The sequence below is a fragment of the Ctenopharyngodon idella genome, chromosome 8, assembly GCF_019924925.1.
Source record: "Ctenopharyngodon idella isolate HZGC_01 chromosome 8, HZGC01, whole genome shotgun sequence".
Taxonomy (NCBI): Eukaryota; Metazoa; Chordata; class Actinopteri; order Cypriniformes; family Xenocyprididae; genus Ctenopharyngodon; species Ctenopharyngodon idella.
In genome coordinates, this window is record NC_067227.1 from 11935976 (window position 1) to 11956375 (window position 20400).

The window sequence follows — 20400 nt, forward strand, 5'->3', positions numbered from 1 at the left end:
TGATACAAACATGCATTTCTTAGTGTGATTTAAATGTCATAAAAGGGCCAGTACATGTGATATAATGGTACAAAAATCATAAATGTGAAAGGAGTGTAAATTTAATATGAAAAAACATCGGCATTATAGACATCCAGAACAGCCATCCAGCTGTTCTTCAGACCATTGTTCTATGTAGGGGTTGCAGGGATGCTGGAGCCTATTCCAGCATATCGGGCTGAATGCAGAGACTTACAGCACCTGGTATTCATGGCGGTGTCCCATCCAACTTTTAACCTGTCTTTTGCATCGCTTAAAGGGATATTTCACCCAAAAATGAAAATTACCCCATTATTTACTCACCCTCAAGCCATCCTAGGTGTATATGACATTCTTCTTTCAGACGAATACAATCAGAGTTATATTAAATAATGTCCAGGATAATCCATGTTTTATAATGGGAGTGGATGGTGTCTCAAATTCTAAAGACAGAAAAAATGCACCCATCCATTATAAAAGAAGTCCACACGGCTCCAGGGGGTTAATAAAGGCCTTCTAAAGTGAAGCAATGAGTTTGTGTAAGAAAAATATCCATATTTAAAACTTTATAAAGTGTAATCTCTAGCTTCCGCTAATTGTCCTATGCAGCGTTCACGAGAGAGTGCCGTCCCAGCTTATGACGTAGGACGCAGGCGCAGTGTGAGTTCCGGTGAGAATATGCTAGTCTCACGAGAACCAAGTTGTGTACAGCAAAGGAAATCTACGTGAAGAAGCGTATTGTTTGAGCTATTCTCTACATTTTATTAGTGTTAAAATGCTGATTTCTTGTGAATATCTGGGTTGCTTCAACAAAGCTAAAGTCTTGAGGTCTTCTGTCTTTTGAATTTGGGCCACCATCCATTCCCATTATGAAGCATGGATTAGTCTGGACATTATTTAATATAACTCCGATTGTATTCATCTGAAAGAAGAATGTCATATACACCTAGGATGGTGAGGATGAGTAAATCATGGGGTAATTTTCATTTTTGGCTGAACTATCCCTTTAACTGTGTTAGTGATACATATCACCAAATAGTTATTAGGCTTGTCATTACAACAAATTGTTTTAAATTGAACAAAACATTACATTTCATAATTATAAATTACTATAAGTAATTATACAACTGTACGTATGTCCAACCTTACCCAGATACATACAGTACACTCGTGTTAATATATGTACTATATAGCAAATCTAAACAGCTTGAATGTTATATAGTCAAAAAATATAATACATCCTACTTTACCTGTTAGTATACTCATGTAAAGCAGTATACTGTATATACAGAAAATCTCAGCTGCTGTCACAAAATTGTAAACTATATTAGCACAGCTTTATTTATAAAGATGGATATATATCCCATCCAACTTTATTCACACACACACAGTACACTCGCATAAAGAGATATATTCACTATTTTATATAAGGAATATTCACTATTTATATAGAGAGAGAGAGCAAATCCAATCATATTACAAACATTAACGTCACGATTTTATGTAAAGCTGCTTTGTGCAATGTGTATTATGAAAAGCACTATACAAATAAAATTGACTTGTCTTGACTGAAAATTGCTTAGCTTCTGAGATCAGTTTCCATGGTTGTATGTTCGTAAGCAACATCCACCATTTTGGTGGTGCACACACAGGACTATGTAGACACACTGTATGGAATGAAGACAACATTACACATCTCGCTTAAACTAAATTCTTTCCTTTTTCATTTGTGTCTTTGTTCTCTTGCAGAGCTGGACAGTCAGGAGATCTCCGATGCCACCAAATCCTCCACCCCATATCCGTTGTTCCTTCCCGTAACTTATCAGGTATGGGATGCTGAATACTTCCTACTAAAAGAAGCAGGACAGGACATCATGCGCAATTCCAGCATGCAGAGCCACACACAGCCATTTGTCATGCTCCAAGCGGGACGTCTCCCAGTTATCAATGCCAGCTACGGCCCACTCTCAACCAAACAGGAGATCCCCCTGGACTTAGTGCAGTCGGTGCAGTTATTCCGGCCCTCACCACCAGTTTTCACCCTCAATTGGAGAGTCCAGTCCTTTGTCCTGACCCGGTGGGTCTATTCATCTTCTCCCAAAGTGCGAGTCCTGTTCTACGTAGCTGGGAGAGACTGGGACAGAGGAGAGAAAGAAAAAGAAACAAAAGATGAGTTGCCATGCGTGACTGTGTATGCCTTCTGGCAGACTCAGGAGGTCCGTGGCTCCTGTGTCATCCGAAATGAACATGGGACCTGCATGGCAGAGGTTGACCCTCCTGCGAGCTGGTTCAGCCCGGTTGAGGGCAGTTCCAGTCGGGAAAGACAAGGGCCAACCCAGGGGAACCCTGTGGAACTGTATTACCAGGCCCGACCCAGTGCTTACGGCCCGTGCACAGCCAGTGGGGAGGAGGGCAAGAGGTGGGATTTGGGTGGTGGAAATGCTGGGCAGCCTCAGGCTGAGTACATGCCCGTGACCCCCATGCAGAGAATCGGGAGTGTTCGGCTCCAGCAGGTCAAACAAGGGGCCATGCCAGTGTCCGTGCTCAGACTGAGAGAGTCTGTGGTCATCCAGACCTCCTCTAAACCCCTTAAGAAGACTGATATTGCTTCCTTTTATGTCTACGTGAGGAGCTCAGCCAACCTGGACACCTTCTCCCTCAGGTAAGTCCTGTAAAAAGACATTTATGCATTTCGTAACTTTTCCTGGGAATCAAACCCACAACCTTGCTATTGCTGCTACTAAACAGAAATGCCTTACCACAGTCGTAATTCATTATGAAAAATATACCAATAAATTGGGAACAAGATTTTAATGGATTATGCCTTTTTCCTGAAAATACCAGTGATGTTAGCATCCTTTCTGGAAGTAGTGCAGATTATGAGTGCAGAGAGGAGAAATACATGTAATGATAATAATAATATTTTGAGCTGTTATTCTGACTGCAGAACTCTGGGGTCATCAAGTCTGTGAACTTAGTCTGGAAAGCTCATTGTGCAGATTTGATCATCTAGCTATATGGCTGGGAAAAAAAGACATGCACGTTTAATCTCTCAGATTATATGCTCTACCACAAACACATTCTTTTTGCTTCTCTCGCTCTCTGAATGCTTTTGCTGCTCAATCGTTGTCATGCTGTTCTTTAAAAAGCATGTCTAAATAGAGTCTCTGCTTGGTTAGAGAAGGTGAGCATCATTTAGGAGCCAGGAAGGGTTTAGCCAGAACCTTTATTCAAGGAGAAATGACTAGTTTAAAATTAATATGCAGAGTATTTAGAATACATTTTTTACTGTGTTTTATAGTATTTTTTATAATATTTTCAACAAAAGGTTTGATTTAATGATGCTAAACATAAATAAATACTAAAATGTGAAGTGGTATAAGCACCAATTAAAAAGTAGCACCACCCATTACACATTTTTTTGCAGGCGTATTCTATCTGACAGAGTTTAGACTGGAAAACTCTGCCATTCTATAAAAAATGTTTCATTAAAACATTATGAGGTAACAAAGCTTTGTTGAAAAATCACATGTCTTGGTGAGTTTTAAACAATCAAACTTATTCAAAACAAAAGATTTGTAAACGTTTTGAAGCTTCATGAATCTGTTTACCAGCCATGTCTTGCTTTGCCTGTGTTAACATTTCTCAAATGTTCTTTAGGTATGAAAGTAAAATTATTCAAATTAAGGTGGTTGATGTAACACTTTTTTTTTTTACCATGATTGACACAAGGTTGCACCTTTTGACAACCTGAACTAAATTTGCCATCTAGTAAAAACAAAATAATCTGATATTTTCTAGAAACATATTGATCTGATTACCTTGACTTCAATTTGTCAGACAAATATTTTTCAAATATTAGTGTCTTAAAACAATAGTACTGAAGTATTTTTAAGACATTCAGTCGTTTTAATGAGCCTTTAAAAATGTTATTATATATGCAGGGTTGTAATACTTTGATATTCCGACTTTTTGCCCTTATTTTAAGGTTTCATTTTAATTCAGAAATTCTAAAATGTGTTCCTCATAGAATAGTACACAAAAATGAATGTCACTTATCACTGATGATCACTGATGCCTAAACATCAATTCATTCTCTTCAAAGAATATAATTGAGATGTGGATGAGCTTGTGATGCAGTGGATTTCAGCACTGAGGAAATTTGGGAAATCTCAGAAAATTAAATTAAGAAGCTTAGGAAGACTGAGGAGATTTGAGATGCCAGTTGTAGACTTTCAGTAGTGTGTCCATCATGATGGAGAAAAACACCCAATCCTATGCTTTCTGAAAGCATGGTCTACATGTAAAGCTGCTCTACTTCTGTGATTTATGAGCATATATGTTGACTTATGTCATGTGTGGACCATTTTATATTCACATGCCAGGTTGTTTCTATGTTATTAGGGTCTTAAGAGGACAGCTGGACCTGTTGTCCTGGCCTACTCCTCCCCCTAAGCCCCTTCATTCTTAACATCCATCTCTGTTGTCTCAGGCTTCCCTGGTGAAGTTCGTTCCTCTCTGAAGCACATTTCTTCATCTACCCCTGCATGTGTGCTTTTTCTGCTGAAATACCATCTCTCTCTTTCTCTAAGCCCTGTTGCTCTTGCCACTTAATCACTGTCACCTTAAATCTCTGTCTGTCCACGGCCAGCTCTCTTCTATACAGCTCACATCAGTCACTGCAAACCCAGTGAGGACAACTGTCCCAAGAGACTTCTTCTCTTCTCTTCTCTTCTCTTCTCTTCTCTTCTCTTCTCTTCTCTAATATGTAATCTCAAAACATTTAAAATGCACGCAAACATGATTACACTTCTGAATGAAATACATTAATCAATTTGAAAATGGTTCCAGATGGCGAATATATACTTTTCATTAACTGATGCTATAATCAAATAATGAACAATTGCTCAGTTGCCCTTGAAGCATTGAGCTGTAAACAGATGTGAGCTTTAGTGAGGTTTGATATGTCATGCTGTGATATCACTTTGGTGGCTTTAAATGGTGATGAAACTGTAGCAGAAATGGGAAATATACCATTCGTATTGGGCTTGAAGGATTAGTTCACTTTTAAATAAACTTTTGCTGATAATTTACTCACCCCCATGTCATCCAAGATGTCCATGTCTTTCTTTTTTCAGTCGAAAAAAAATTAAGGTTTTTGATGAAAACATTCCAGGATTTTTCTCCATATAATGGACTTCAATGGCCTCCAAATGGTTCAAGGTCCAGTTTCAGTGCAGCTTTAAAGGGCTTTAAACGATACCAGACGATACCAGACAATGAATAAGGGTCTTATCTAGCGAAACGATAGGTTATTTTCGAAAAAAAAATATACCTGTATATGCTTTATATAAACAAACGTTCGCCTTCTAAGTGCCTCCGCCAAAACCGCATTTCTGTATTCTCCAAAAAGCTTACGCTGTATGTCCTACGCCTTCTCTATTCAATTTACGGAACGAACGCAGCGCCAGTTACATTTTTTCCATAAGTTGAATAGGGAAGGCGTAGGACATAGAGCGTTAGCTTTTTGGAGAATACAGAAATGCGGTTTTGGCGGATGCACTCAGAAGGCGAACGTTTGTTTATATAAAGCATATACAGTTGTATTTTTTTTGAAAATGACCGATCGTTTCGCTAGATAAGACCCTTATTCCTCGTCTGGTATCGTTTAAAGCCCTTTGAAGCTGCACTGAAACTGTCATTTGGACCTTGAACCGTTTGGTGTCCATTGAAGTCCATTATATGGAGAAAAATCCTGGAATGTTTTCATCAAAAACCTTAATTTTTTTTCGACTGAAGAAAGAAAGACATGGACATCTTGGATGACATGGGGGTGAGTAAATTATCAGCAAAAGTTTATTTAAAAGTGAACTAATCCTTTAATGGATTTGTTTTAATGTTGTTGTTAAAGACATAACCACTTATAAATTACGGTAGCTGACTGGTCCAATAGCAGTAGAGCATTGTTAGAGCATTATAGAGCATTCTTATTGAATGGACACATAAAACATAAACATTATGCAGCATACTTTAGCAGCAGCTCCTTCAAGTCCTGAAGGTTGTGAGGTGAAGCCACAGTGGATTTAACTTGTGGGTCCAGCACATCCCACAGATGCTCAACTGGATTGAGATCTGGGGAATTTGGAAGAAAGGGCAACACCTTGAACTTGAACACCTTGAACACCTTCATCATGTTCCTCAAACCATTCCTGAACAATGTGTACTGTGTGCATTATCCTGCTGAAAGAGGCCACTTCCTCCAGGGAACACCATTATAATGAAGGGGTGTAGCTGGTCTGCAACAATGTTTAGGTAGGTGGCATGTGTCAAATTTCTGAATGGCCGGATCCAGGGTTTCCAAGCAGAACATTCCCTAGAACATCACACTCCCTCCACCGGCTTGTTTTCCCACAATTTATCCTGGCGTCATCACTTCCCCAGGTAAAATGGTGTAAAAGAAAACCTTCTTCCACTGCTCCAAGGTCCAGTTCCGATACTCACATACCCAATCTAGACGTTTTCGATGGTGGACAGGGGTCATATAGGCACTCTGTAGCTACACAGCCCCGTACTCAACAGAGTGTGATTCACTGTGTTGTCACACATTCCTCTGTTAGCCATCATTAAAATTTTGTGTGACTTGTGCCACAGTAGACCTTCTGTTGGCTCGGGCCAGACAGATGTATTGATGAATTTTGGTTGCCCAACACTCTGTTGCAGGTTTGTGTTTTTTCCATCCTCTGACCACTGTTGGTAAATTCTCACCACTGCTGATTGGGAGCAACCCACAAGCCTTGCCGTTACAGAAATACTCTGACCCAGTCGCCTTGCCATAACAATTTGGCCCTTGTCAAAGTCACTCTGATCTTTATTCCTGCCCATTTCTCCTGCATCCAACACGTTGATTGTGAGAACTGATTGTTTGTTTACCATCTAATCTACCCAAACATTAATATGTGGCCTTGTTAGGAGATTATCAATGATATTCGCTTCACCTGTAACTGATCATATAATGTTTGGCTCATCAGTGAATTTTAAATGTATAACTTGCAACTTCATCATTACAGAATGTGTAATTACAAATACAAATATAACATGCAAGTTTCAAAATAAATGGCATTAAAGTATAATTTAGTTAGCATAAATGCTTGTCAGTACATTCAGTAGTTCATTTTAACCACTAAATCACACAGGGATCAATCAACGCTTCACCCAATCAAGCCTTGTAAAAAATAGCTCCTGCTCATCTGAATTTCATCACACATAAATCTGTCAGGAGGCCCGTTAGGAATTACCATGATAAATTTCACCTGTAGTCATGCTCATATTTTATAACAGAAAGTGACGTGTCACAGTGGTCATAAATTAGGTGGTTGTGAGGCAGGAAAGATAAACTGTTGCCCAGTGATTGTTTTGATTAAATGAGTGAATTTTCATAATTTAGACTTGTCTTTTCATAATGCTTTGAGAATCTTCATTTGGGTTTCTCATCTGATTGTCTCACTAAATGCTATGGTAGGGCTTTTGAAGTATTCAGGAAGAGTTTGTTAGAAAATGCAGAAAAGGATCCAGTTTGGGTTCAAACCTGGATTCCTGTGAATTGATAACTTCTCAGCATGCGCACAATCAATTGAGAAAATTTTCAGGCATAAATATTTCTTAGAGTCATGAAACCTAATGTTTTTTTAGTAGACCTTTTGAATCTTTGATTCACACTATCATTCCCACATTGACTAGTCAAGAGTCAGTATTCTAACCCTAAAGCATATTTTAACACTGTTATAGAAAGCCACTCTCTCAATTATGATGCAGAAAGATCAAAGCATTATTTCCAAACAGGCAAGAGGTAAGCAAAATCAGCATTTTCTCAGAAATGCAAATACAAATGGACCACGAATGGCACCATTATCTGATAATAAGCCAATCCCATTTTGTTTATCCCATTGTTCCTCACATTTGGCAGTTGGTGAGTGTTAATTTTTGGCCCTGGGTGTTTTCCCAACTACTCGGTCATTTAATATTCTCAATATGGTGCTTTGGCATTTTCTGTACCTGTTTGAGTATGTGCATGACATTTCAAAGCCTACATTCATTATGTGAAATGTCAGCGATGTTTGACGGATAATTGAAAAAGGGCTCACAAATTCGTGATATCAGATGTCGAGCTCGCTCAGTATCTCTACCATAATACTGTGAGGTTGTCAACAGTGACAGGCAGAAGATGATTTGGGATGGATGTTTCACAAGTTGTTTGGTCTCCATAGGTCAAATAGATTGATTTGGTTAGCAGTGTTAAATGTCTTGGACAGACATTTCCCAGGATTGTCAATGTCAGAGAAGGGTAAGTGTGGACTTAACGTACTGGGAAGGGCCATCTTTCATCAAATTTTTTTGCAGCAGCCTTTCAAAAAAAATAAAAAAATAAAAAAATAAAGATTTGATGATAACATAGGCAAAGTTTCACTTTTAGGGGTGGGGTTACACAATCTGCATCTTACATATAATTAATATCATGAAAATGTGTTTACAAAGACATTGTAATGCACAAACACAAATATAATGCAAGCATAGTGTTTCTAAATAGGAATTCGAGAGGGTAGTTTATAACTACACCATTCTAATTGAAAATAACATTATGAAATACACTGCATTCAAAATTTGCTTGATGCTTCTGGTACTGGAAGTGAAAATGCACATTCAGAAACTTGCAGCAGAAAGATGACAAAAGACAAAAAGATTTAACATTTTCAAGAAAAGGAGGGCCGATTGTGATCTTACGTCTGAACAGTCCCAGAATCATCTCTGTCAATGCCAAGATTAGTGCTCCCATGAGCCCTTCATTCAAGACAGTGATTACATCTTACAAGAACAGAGCACAGATGGCCCCACACACACACACACATTTTAAACACAAAATAATCACATCTTCTGAAACATAACCTTAACCCTATATTACATGCACGAAACACACAAATCTTGATGTTTTCATTAAAAAAATCAGCATAATGCAATCTCCCCTGTGCTTATATGTTTGCAAACATGATTATGTGTGTATGTTCAACTGCCCTTTAACAAATCTGGCCCGATTACCAAGCAGACAGGCAGCTAGGGTCTTACAATACAGCCCATGTGAGACTAATATCGTGTCCTATGGCATTTTATAACCCTAATATTTATGACAGACACTCATGGAGAGAAAAAGACCCTTCAGCAACAGATGAAAACACAAATATGGCTTTGAGATTACAAAAGATTTCGAGCAGTGGTCTCAAACTCAGTTCCTGGAGGGCCACAGCCCTGCATAGTTTAGCTCCAACCAGCTCTAATTCACACCTGCTTGGAAGTTTCTAGTAATCGTGAAGACATTGTTTAGCTGGATCAGGTGTGTTTGATTAGGGTTGGAGCAAAACTGTGCAGAGCTCAGTTGAGTTTGAGACCACTGATTTAGAGCGTCCTGGAATCTGGAAGGTGCATATTTTTTTAACAATCCTTTATCATTATGCTCATATTGATATCCTCTATGCCACTTTGTTTGGCTGTATTGGTTCTCGGGAAGCTTTTAGATTCTGTTCCAAGAGCTCTAATGGTCCCTTGGGCTAAACAGGATTTTGACACTATTGAGCTGCTGAACTTCCTCTCTCCTGTGGGTACATAATGTCGCGGTTGAATGTTCAGTTATATTGATATATTATTCTGATAATAGTGTAATATAGGGTCAGTGTGATAGTTTGTAAAAGTTTAGGAGGAACAGGAACTCTAGTTGTAGTCATTTGACTTACAGGAACTCCTGAGAGCAGCTTCAGCTGACCAGTGGAGCATCTGCATCAAGCAATATATGTGTCTCATTACAGGTCTTTGTTTCTTTGACAGAGCTTCTAAACAATGAATGTTTGAAATGAAGGTTGTTAGGGTTTTGTGTGCGTGTGTGTGACTGTGTGTAGGTCGGGTTTGTCGTGACCGTTTAGGCTTGGCTAACTGGGTCTGATGTGGATGTCATTGATTTCCTGTCCTCTGTAAGAGAACGGAGACTAACATACTTTTCTTCACCCCTGTATTGGAAACCACATTGTCAGCCTCAGCTTTACACTCCTTGAAAAGAGCATCCTTGGCCTTATCTTCCCCTGCCATACATGTGCACCCACACATGAAAACCTGCTATGTATAGAAACATGAGCATTGCTTCCAATGTGCATAGAACCAGTAATAAATGAAAAAAGAAAAGTATAATAGAGTTATCTACATAACAGTGATAACATATTTTAAAACATACATAAGGATAAGCAAAACTGCTTTTAAAATCTGTGGTGCTTTAAAGGGGATAAATGTAAAGACTTACCTTTTCCAAGATGATTTTACCATGCAAACTGTCTGACAGGTGTTTCTATAGCCAAAACATTATGACCAGTCACAGGTGGAGTGAATATCGTTGATCATCCCCAAACAAGGCCACATGTTAAGGTCTGGCTAGATTATATGAATCAGTTTTCGTAAATTAACGTGTTGGATGCAGGAGAAATGGGCAGGAATAAATATCTAAACACTTTAACAAGGGTCAAATTGTTATGGTAAGGTGACTGGGTCTGAGTATCTCTGAAATGTCAAGGCTTGTGGGTTGCTTCCAGTAGAAGAAGGTCGCCTGGTCTAGTAAGTCCCATTTTCTTTTACATCACATGGGCGGCTGTGTACATATGTGCCATTTACCTGGGGAAGTGATGGCATCAGGATACACTGTGGAACGACAACAAGCCAGTGGAGGGAGTGTGATGCTCTGGGTAATGTTCTGCTGGGAAACCCTGGGTCCAGCCTTTCAGTGGACGTAATTGACGCGTGCCAAGTACCTAAACATTGTTGCAGACCAGATACACCCCTTCATGACAATGGTGTTCCCTGGTGGAAGTGGCCTCCTTCAGCAGGATAATGCACCCTGCCACACTGTACACATTGTTCAGGAATGGTTTGACGAACATGATAGGCAAGAGGATAGGCAAATCATTTGTAAATTGATTTGTGGGCGTACAGTCTAAATGCAAAAAAGGACATTGATTAATTACACCAGTGGAAACCTATATAAGTTAAACAATAAAGGACCCAGAATCAAGCCTTGGGGGACACCACGTTATCACAGTATACCAGTATATTGTTTGAAATTTTTTTTTTTTTATTCAACTTTATTTGTCATAACAGTCTATGAGATGACCCGAATGACCTGTTGTGTTACTAGTTTAACCACTATTTTGCTTACTAATAAAGACTCTGCAGTCTATTCATAATTAATGCATTTGCTTAAAGTGATACTAGGGCAAATCTAACCATTTTTCTTTTTTACACTTAACAGAGCCATGGTAAAAAAGGGTGTGTCCTTCCGTACAGGCCACACCAACCAACACGCTACTATGGGACATTACCCTAGACACAGGTCCAGATGGAAGTGTTGGAGTAATCTGTCAGAGAAAGACATCTGCAAACGTGAAAAGGTGAGTGTGTCTGTTAAGGAAAATGTAATTAATTACTTTTAATCAGATGATTAGATGTTTAACCAACTCTCACCGGTGCCTCTGATTAGACATTGCCAGGCTGGAAATATTGTCCATGGAAACATTAAGTCTACATGCTAAAGCAGATTGGTCAAAGTGGATTTCTGTTATTATTCCCATAATCGGTTCATTAGTCCTTATCTGTTTAATAAAAGAGCTTTCTCTGCTTTTATGCTTTCAATTTCAATTGAATTAACCACAGAAACACCTGAGAATGGCTAACAGACCTCACTACACACATACACATGTATGTTTGCCACTGAGCTCTACATGTATGATTTACTATGCATGCATTAAATGGGAGCACAAAGGTCAGGGTTGTACAGTGGTGTGTGTCAGAATCCTATTAGTGAAAGCCTGACCTGAAGTCTCCTCACTATTTATAGTTGATGGCAGGAACGATTCTAGGATTTCAGCCTTTGATTTGAGCATTGGATGATGTGGCATTTAATGCCTTAAGAGCAAAGTCGGTAACACTTTGGTTCACTGTTTTTTTCTAGGCTTGATTGTGTTTATGGAGTGCAGTTTAACGTCTTAATGCTTAGTTTTAAAAAAAACTCCATATTTTTCATATATTTTACCTTTATTCTACACCACTGTTTCCATTGTCATTTGAATGGGCGGTTTGACTTCCTGATTCTATGATACCACTCCCTCCGAAATACGCAATGTGCTCAGATTGGTTAGCTGGCCCTGTGTATTGTGATTCGCTGAAGCGTCCAGAAACGCCACGCCCCTTACCATTCGTTGTTACATGTGCTTCAGTGGAAATGTAAATAATGGCGTCTATATTGCTGTGTCAAATTGAGCCAGAATCAGACCCAGATAGCAGTAATGATGAAGAGGGTCAAGCAGAACCTCTGCAAGCACGGTTTTTAAAGGACGTTTGTACTTGTGTCAAAGTGTTAGATATGCTGTCACTTGTAAATGTTACTGCTGTTTGTTAGCTTTCAATATACGGTTTTATCCTGATTAAAGCTTTACTGCAGCCGAATACATGACTGAGTAGTAGCATTTTTGTAAAGGTATCATTTAATTTATAGCATGAACAACTGTTTGTCTATGAACATAGAAGTTGTTTGGTGTTTGTTGGCGTTTGTTGGAGAAGTATGCAATAGAATTTAGCTAACTGGCTAGCGAAGCCAAACCGCATTGGTCTTTGTTTATATCCTTGATGCAACCAAAAAATAGCAACATAACTATACATTTAAAAGACATGTACAAACAATAAAACATACTTACAGGTCGGGGCCCATAAACAGCAGCTTCTGCTTTTAAAGTGGGATCTGCTTCATCTTTCAGTAATAGCCTTTGTGCAAATCCAGCATTGAGCTCATGTAGACAATATCACTGATTATAATGGGTTCTATTATCTTTTGACGCATCGCATCGCACCACGCGCATCTGGTGTAGACAACTCTTCCGCTTCCATAATGCCGCACAACATGGCCTCTCCCACTTTGTTGCATGTTCCCGGGGGCAGTGTTTATGTGAATTTCAGGGTTTATGATGTCACCAACCCAGGAAGAAGCTTGTTGTAGTCCAAACCAGTCATAATTGTAGGCATTAAACTGCCATAACTTTAAAAGACAATATCTCCGTTTGCATTGAACTTTCACAGCTGTAACTTTGCAGATACTGTTTATGCTCAAGCAGCAACATTACACACTAACTAAAGTTAAAAAAGTGAAATCGCAATGAACCACCCCTTTGTTTAAACAAACAATGAACAAACCATATAAACATTTATAAACGACTAACAGTCAAGGGCTTCCAGTGGGTTATGTTAAGTATTTTCACTCATCAATACAGACTTGGGTTCTGTGTGGAGTGTGTGGGATCTAGTGATGATGTGAACTGGTTTTACCTTCCAATGAAGCTCACGTGCAGGTACACAGCCGTTAAAGGCTCCATGTTTGTCAGAGAAGACAGCTGTCTACATCCTCGCCGGTCAGTAATTTGGAAGGTAAAACCAGTTCACATTATCACTAGATCCCACACACTCCACACAAAACCCAAGTCTGTTGATGAGTAAAAGGACTTAACATAACCCACTGGAATCTCCTGACTGTAAGTCATTTATAAATGCTTATTTACTTAAACAAATAAATTACATTTCTTAAAAATACAGCTTTAGCACACTTGCATGTTTGTGCTTTTAAACACAGCTTACAACTTCACAATACATCAATAAATTATATACTGATCATTTACTAATGGTTCATCATGTTCATCATTTGTTGAAATAATATACAATAATTTAACAAATATTTAAATGATTTATAAGTGATTAATAATATAACAATTAATAACTCATTAACAGTCTTACAACACAATTGTAAATCATTTGCATACCACTTATTAGTCATTATTAATCATGACCGTATAGTCATGTTTTGTAAATTATTAGTTCATTATTAACTAATAACTTATAAATTACTTATAACTGTGTCACGATCACTGTCTGTTCCTGTCAGTTCCTGGACTCCATTTCCCATAATCCTCCTTGCCAATCACATGCACACTCCACACCAATCACCAGTTGCCACATACAGCTTAGCACACTACCTGGACTATAAAGGACTTACACACACACCACCTCATTGCGAAGTCTTGATTTGCTGTTGTGATCATTACTGAGCGTTTTCTTGTGGACTGTTTCCTGGTTTCTGGTTGGATTGTTTATTCTTTGTGATTCTCTGCTGCCTGCCCTGATCTTTGCCTGTTTCCTGGACTGTGATTGTTTGCTGCCTGCCCTGATCCTTGCCTGTACCCTGATTCTGTTTGTCTGCCGCCTGCCTCGACCATTGCCTGTCCTTGTTTATGTTCCTGCCTCTGCCCCTGTCTACCTGTGTAAATACTGTTCTTAATAAAGCTTGCAAATGGATCCCCGCTCTGCCGACCCATCACTACAGAAGACTTCGCCCACACATGGATCCAGCGGCTTTCCTGAAGAACAATGGCCCGGTAGGAACATTGCACAATTGTTATTAGGACTCACGCAGGGCACACGATCGATAGAGGATTATATCACGGAATATTTGAACATTGCTTATTGGTCAGATCTGCCGGACTGCGTGCTCATAGACTTTTTCTGTGAGGGTGTTAACCTGCCACTTAAAAAACAACTCATTCGTGAGGGACCCCGTTCATCTCTAAGTCAGTTTCTGGATTATGCTTTATTGAATGTGGGCTCTCCCTTTACTGTGGGTGTCGCGGAGGAATGCGACACCTCGTCTGGTCGTGTAATGGCAGCGCCAGATGACACTCACAAAATGGCGGCCACCACTACTACAATGCCAAGTCAAGACCAAGTTAAACTTCCCGAGTCACGTCCCATCTCCACTGATCTTCTAGATCTACATCACGTCTCTGGATCTGTTTGGGAGCGGTGTGGGTTGCGTTCCAGTGTGGCTGATCCACCGCTGACTTCAGCACGAGCGGCTGGCATTCCTAAGCCTCCGCCGGCCGCTTCGCACTCAAGCCCGCTGGCCGCTACGCCCTCAAGCTCGCCGGTTGCTACGCCCTCAAGCTCGCCGGTTGCGACGCCCTCAAGCTCGCCGGTTGCGACGCCCTCAAGCTCGCCGGTTGCGACGCACTCAAACTCTCGGGATGCTATGGACAAGATGGCCGCTTTGCCAGTGCCCACGGGCAAGATGGCCGCCCCGCCAGTGTCTGTGAACATAGGGGTCGTCCTAGCCAGTGAGTCCGCTCCAGAGCCCGCTCCAGCCCGGGAGTCCGCTCCAACCCTGCATGCTCTTCCTGTCAGTCCTGTCATGGCTAAGAGGGCTGTCTTCACCTTCTACGTGTTGGCGGTCCTGCGTGCCTGGAGGTCGCACTCAAGCTCTTTCGACCCTGGACCAGTCTGTCAGCCCGCTGCCGTCCCAGAGCAGCCTGCTCTCCCTGATTCACCCGCGAAGGCCGTCACCGAGCAGCCCGCTCTCCTTGATATGGTCACGGAGCCCCCTTGGTCTGCCCTGCCGGCGCCACCCAAGCTTTCTGCCCTACCGGCGTCGCTTGAGCTCCTTACCCACGAAACCGCCACGGCCTCCGTTGAATTCCCCAAGAACTTTTTGGGGGGGGGCCATATACCTGAGGGTGGGGAGCTTGTGGGTGGGGACCCTGCACGGCCGCGATCATCAGCGGCCTCCGAATTACTTGAGCTTGCGGGTGGGGACCTTACACGCCCACGGCCTTCAACCGCCTGTGAACTGCTGTGGCCAGCTACGGACCCTGACCTGCCGTGGTCGCCCAAGCCACCTGACCTACCGTGGCCGCCTAAGCCACCTGACCTGCCGTGGTCGCCCAAGCCACCTGACCCGCCGTGGCTGCCCGTGGCACCTGACCCGCCGTGGCTGCCCGTGGCACCTGACCCGCCGTGGCGGCCCGTGGCACCTGACCCGCCGTGGCTGCCCGTGGCACCTGACCCGCCGTGGCTGCCCGAGTTCCTGGACCTGCATTGGAGACCCCGTTCCCGTCTGCCAACAGGTCTCCAATGTACCCACCCCCCCTCCCTATCTGTGCCATTTACGCCGCGAGGACGCGCCTTCCGGAAGGGGGGCGTTATGTCACGATCACTGTCTGTTCCTCTCAGTTCCTGGACTCCATTTCCCATAATCCTCCTTGCCAATCACATGCACACTCCACACCAATCACCAGTTGCCACATACAGCTTAGCACACTACCTGGACTATAAAGGACTTACACACACACCACCTCATTGCGAAGTCTTGATTTGCTGTTGTGATCATTACTGAGCGTTTTCTTGTGGACTGTTTCCTGGTTTCCGGTTGGATTGTTTATTCTTTGTGATTCTCTGCTGCCTGCCCTGATCTTTGCCTGTTTCCTGGACTGTGATTGTTTGCTGCCTGCCCTGATCCTTGCCTGTACCCTGATTCTGTTTGTCTGCCGCCTGCCTCGACCATTGCCTGTCCTTGTTTATGTTCCTGCCTCTGCCCCTGTCTACCTGTGTAAATACTGTTCTTAATAAAGCTTGCAAATGGATCCCCGCTCTGCCGACCCATCACTACAAACTGAATTAACAAAAATCCATTAAATGTTAGCATATCACTCATTAATCATTTATGAATGTATAGTCATGTTTTATAAGTGATTAGTTCATCATTAACTAATAACTTATTATTAGTACTTAGAGATGCCACATGTTTGGCTGCGTTTTATTATATATATATATATAGGAAAAACACTTGCATCTAAGAGCTCTGTGCTGAATCATCACTCTATGGCTTCTATGGTCTGCCATGGACTTGAAAGGAAGGATACTTAATGTGACAAACTTTACAGTTTTTTAACAACTGCTAAGTGAAGGATTCAGGGTGACCTCAGATAGCTCACTACAGCTCCTGTTGTCAGCAAGCATGATCAAATAATAAAGATTTTTAAGACTTCTAAATCTGAGTTAATTACAGATTTTTAAGGGGTCAAATAGAGTCTAGCAATGTTGTGATGTTGATGTTGGGAACTCAGTGGACAAAAAGAAAAGTACAGCTGAATGCAACATAACCCTTAAAGGGACAGTACACCTAAAACTAAAAAAATATGTTATCTTTTTTACTCACCCTTATGTTGTTCCAAACCTGTATGACCTCTATGATACAAAACCAGATATTTTAAAGAATGCTGTCAACACAGCTCAGTAAAAGCCTTTATTATCTACGTCTTTTTGAGAGAATGTCATTTATCCTCATTTTTGGATTTTCTTCCCCTAAGGATTAGGATCAAATTCACATCTTATAACGAATCTTATCTTAGAACTAATCCATATTATGCTCAAGCCCCCTACGGCAGTCACCTAATGTTAGAACAATACAGGGATTTTTACATCCCTTACAGGGATTGTATTCCAATAAGCAAGTGATTTCTGAATAAAGATTAACCAAAATCTCTTTCCAATATTGCTGCTGAGGCAAAGAGGCGTATCTGTCAGTAATCTGTTTTTTTTTTTTTTTTTTTTTTTTTTTTTTAGGTAAAGTATTTGATGCGTAACAAAAACATCTTATGGTAGGCATCCATATTCAAGCCCAAAGGATTATTATTACAATATCCTGTCTTAAATAGTGATTTAAACATATGAAGTAATAAGTCTGAAGAATAGTATCAGATAATAGTTCTGTTTCTATGATATTAAGACATTTTTGTGGAATGATATTTGGAGTCATTCCATAATTGATATCCAATGTACATGTTGTTTGTTTTACTCTGTTTCATGTGTGATAAATTATGGTCCTATAAAATAAATGTAGGTCCCACTAGCCACTGGATTATTTTATCAGGGATTTCTTCAAAAGTCATTTCTGTGTCAATCCTAGTTTTTGAAATAATTGCCTTTTTGGTTGTACAAACAGATCCATGCATGAATCTATAAACATATGCTGTTCACACAAAATAGCCTTCTGAACTCTTTGGTTCATCCCCAGAGCTTGAAAGCTGTGCATTTTAAAGCTAAAATTTGAGACAGATGCATCAGATTAGGGGTGATCCCATGTCCTATTGAAAGCATTATGCAGGGCATTGATGGGATTGCACTACTAAGAGGTTAAAATGATATGGCTTGCTGATTGCTGAAAGGTTGATACCACAAGCCATGTATCTTTTAAATTCAACATGAAATCAAATTGACCCTATTTACTTTTCACCATCTAATCAATTCCCTGATGAACAAATTCACATGTTGCCCTACATTTTTTTATGTTGAATATGCTGTTTCACTTGTAAATGTCACATTATTCAAGCGAAATGGGTTGTTAGTGGCAATGATGGTATAATCAATATACAATTATTGACATAAAGTCAATAGTTGCACTCAATTTTTTTAGAATCAAACAGAGCAACAATTTGATTACAAAAGATTGAGGGTTTACTGTATATGGCGTGAGGTGTTTAATGACATGTTCTCTTTCAGATTAAGCAAACTCCAAGCAGTTCTTCAGATGGATTTTGAAGTGGAGGATGTCAGCAGTCAATCAGAGATTCAGGTGATTAAGTGGGAGTTGACTCTTCCTGATGAAGTCAAAATGATGGGGGCGTCTGAAGGCACCATGAGGATCTACACCACTCAGAGGGACTTTGTAGGCCTGGCTCCTCTAGTTATGGTTGGTAATTCATTATAGATAGTAAAAAAGTCTTCACTAATATGTTAAAAAAAAAAAAAAAAAAAACTTTTTTAGTTAGGGCTCCTTCCCACTATTGCCTTTGGGTTGCTTAGTTGAGGACACTTATTGTCTAGCCATTGAGCTGATCCAGTTTTTAAACTTAATTGAATAAACACTGAACTGACTCGAGCTGAATAACTACAACCCAAATTCCGGAAATGTTGGGACTTTTTTAAAATTTAAATAAAATGAAAACTAAAAGACTTTCAAATCACATGAGACAATATTTTATTCACAATAGAACATAGATAACATAACAAATGTTTAAAGGGAGACATTTTACACTTTTATCCACTAAATGAGCTCATTTCAAATTTGATGCCTGCTACAGGTCTCAAAAAAGTTGGCACGAGGGCAACAAATGGCTGAAAAAGCAAGAAATTTTGAAAAGATTCAGCTGAGAGAACATCTAGCAACTAATTAAGTTAATTGATATCAGGTCTGTAACATGATTAGCTATAAAAGGGATGTCTTAGAGAGGCAGAGTCTCTCAGAAGTAAAGATGGGCAGAGGCTCTCCAATCTGTGAAAGAGTGCGTAAAAAGATTGTGGAATACTTTAAAAACAATGTTCTTCAACGTCAAATTGCAAAGGCTTTGCAAATCTCACCATCTACAGTGAATAACATCATCAAAAGATTAAGAGAAACTAGAGAAATCTCTGTGTGTAAGGGACAAGGCCGAAGACCTTTATTGGATGCCTGTGGTCTTCGGGCCCTCAGACAACACTGCATCACTCACCGGCATGATTGTGTCAATGACATTACTAAATGGGCCCAGGATTACTTCCAGAAACCACTGTTGGTAAACACAATCCGCCGTGCCATCTGCAGATGCCAACTAAAGCTCTATCATGCAAAAAGGAAGCCATATATGAACACAGTCCAGAAGCGCCATCGTGTCCTGTGGGCCAAGGCTCATTTAAAATGGACTGTTTCAAAGTGGAAAAGTGTTCTATGGTCAGACAAGTCCAAATTTGACATTCTTGTTGGAAATCACGGACGCCGTGTCCTCCGGGCTAAAGAGGAGGGAGACCTCAGCGTGTTATCAGCGTTTAATTCAAAATCCAGCATCTCTGATGGTATGAGGGTGCATAAGTGCATACGGTATGGGCAGCTTGCATGTTTTGGAAGGCACTATGAATGCTGAAAGGAATATAAAGGTTTTAGTAGAGCAACATATGCTCCCCTTCAGACAATGTCTATTTCAGTTCCCTGTGTATTTCAGCAGGACAATGCAAAACCACATAATGCAGCTATTACAACAGCATGGCTTCGTCATAGAAGAGTCCGGGTGCTGAATTGGCCTGCCTGCAGTCAGATCTTTCACCTATAGAGAGCATTTGGCGCATTATTAAACGAAAGATGACCACGAACTCTTCAGCAGCTGGAAACCTATATTAGGCAAGAATGGAACCAAATTTCAACACCAAAACTCCAGAAACTCATAACCTGAATGCCCAGACGTCTTCAAACTGTTTTGAAAAGAAGAGATGCTACACCATGGTAAACATGCCCCTGTCCCAACTATTTTGAGACCTGTAGCAGGCATCAAATTTGAAATTAGCTAATTTTGTGCATAAAATTGTAAAATTTCTTAGTTTAAACATTTGTTATGTTATCTATGTTCTATTGTGAATAAAAAAATGGCTCGTGTGATTTGAAAGTCTTTTAGTTTT

General features: G+C 40.4%; 1 protein-coding gene across 4 annotated transcripts in view; it reads left to right on the forward strand.

Moving 5' to 3' along the window:
* Positions 1-20400, forward strand: part of LOC127517123 (transmembrane protein 132D) — a 55066-nt gene that overhangs the window by 12118 nt on the left and 22548 nt on the right. The window contains exons 2-4 of one of the 4 annotated variants that reach the window (XM_051902346.1): positions 1768-2680; positions 11354-11492; positions 18475-18906. In XM_051902346.1, coding sequence (XP_051758306.1) covers positions 1768-2680; positions 11354-11492; positions 18475-18513 — 1091 coding nt within the window. In that variant the 3' untranslated portion in view covers positions 18514-18906. Of the gene's footprint in view, positions 1-1767; positions 2681-11353; positions 11493-18355; positions 18907-20400 lie in introns of those variants that run through there. The other 3 variants (XM_051902345.1, XM_051902347.1, XM_051902344.1) reach the window with 3 other exon arrangements.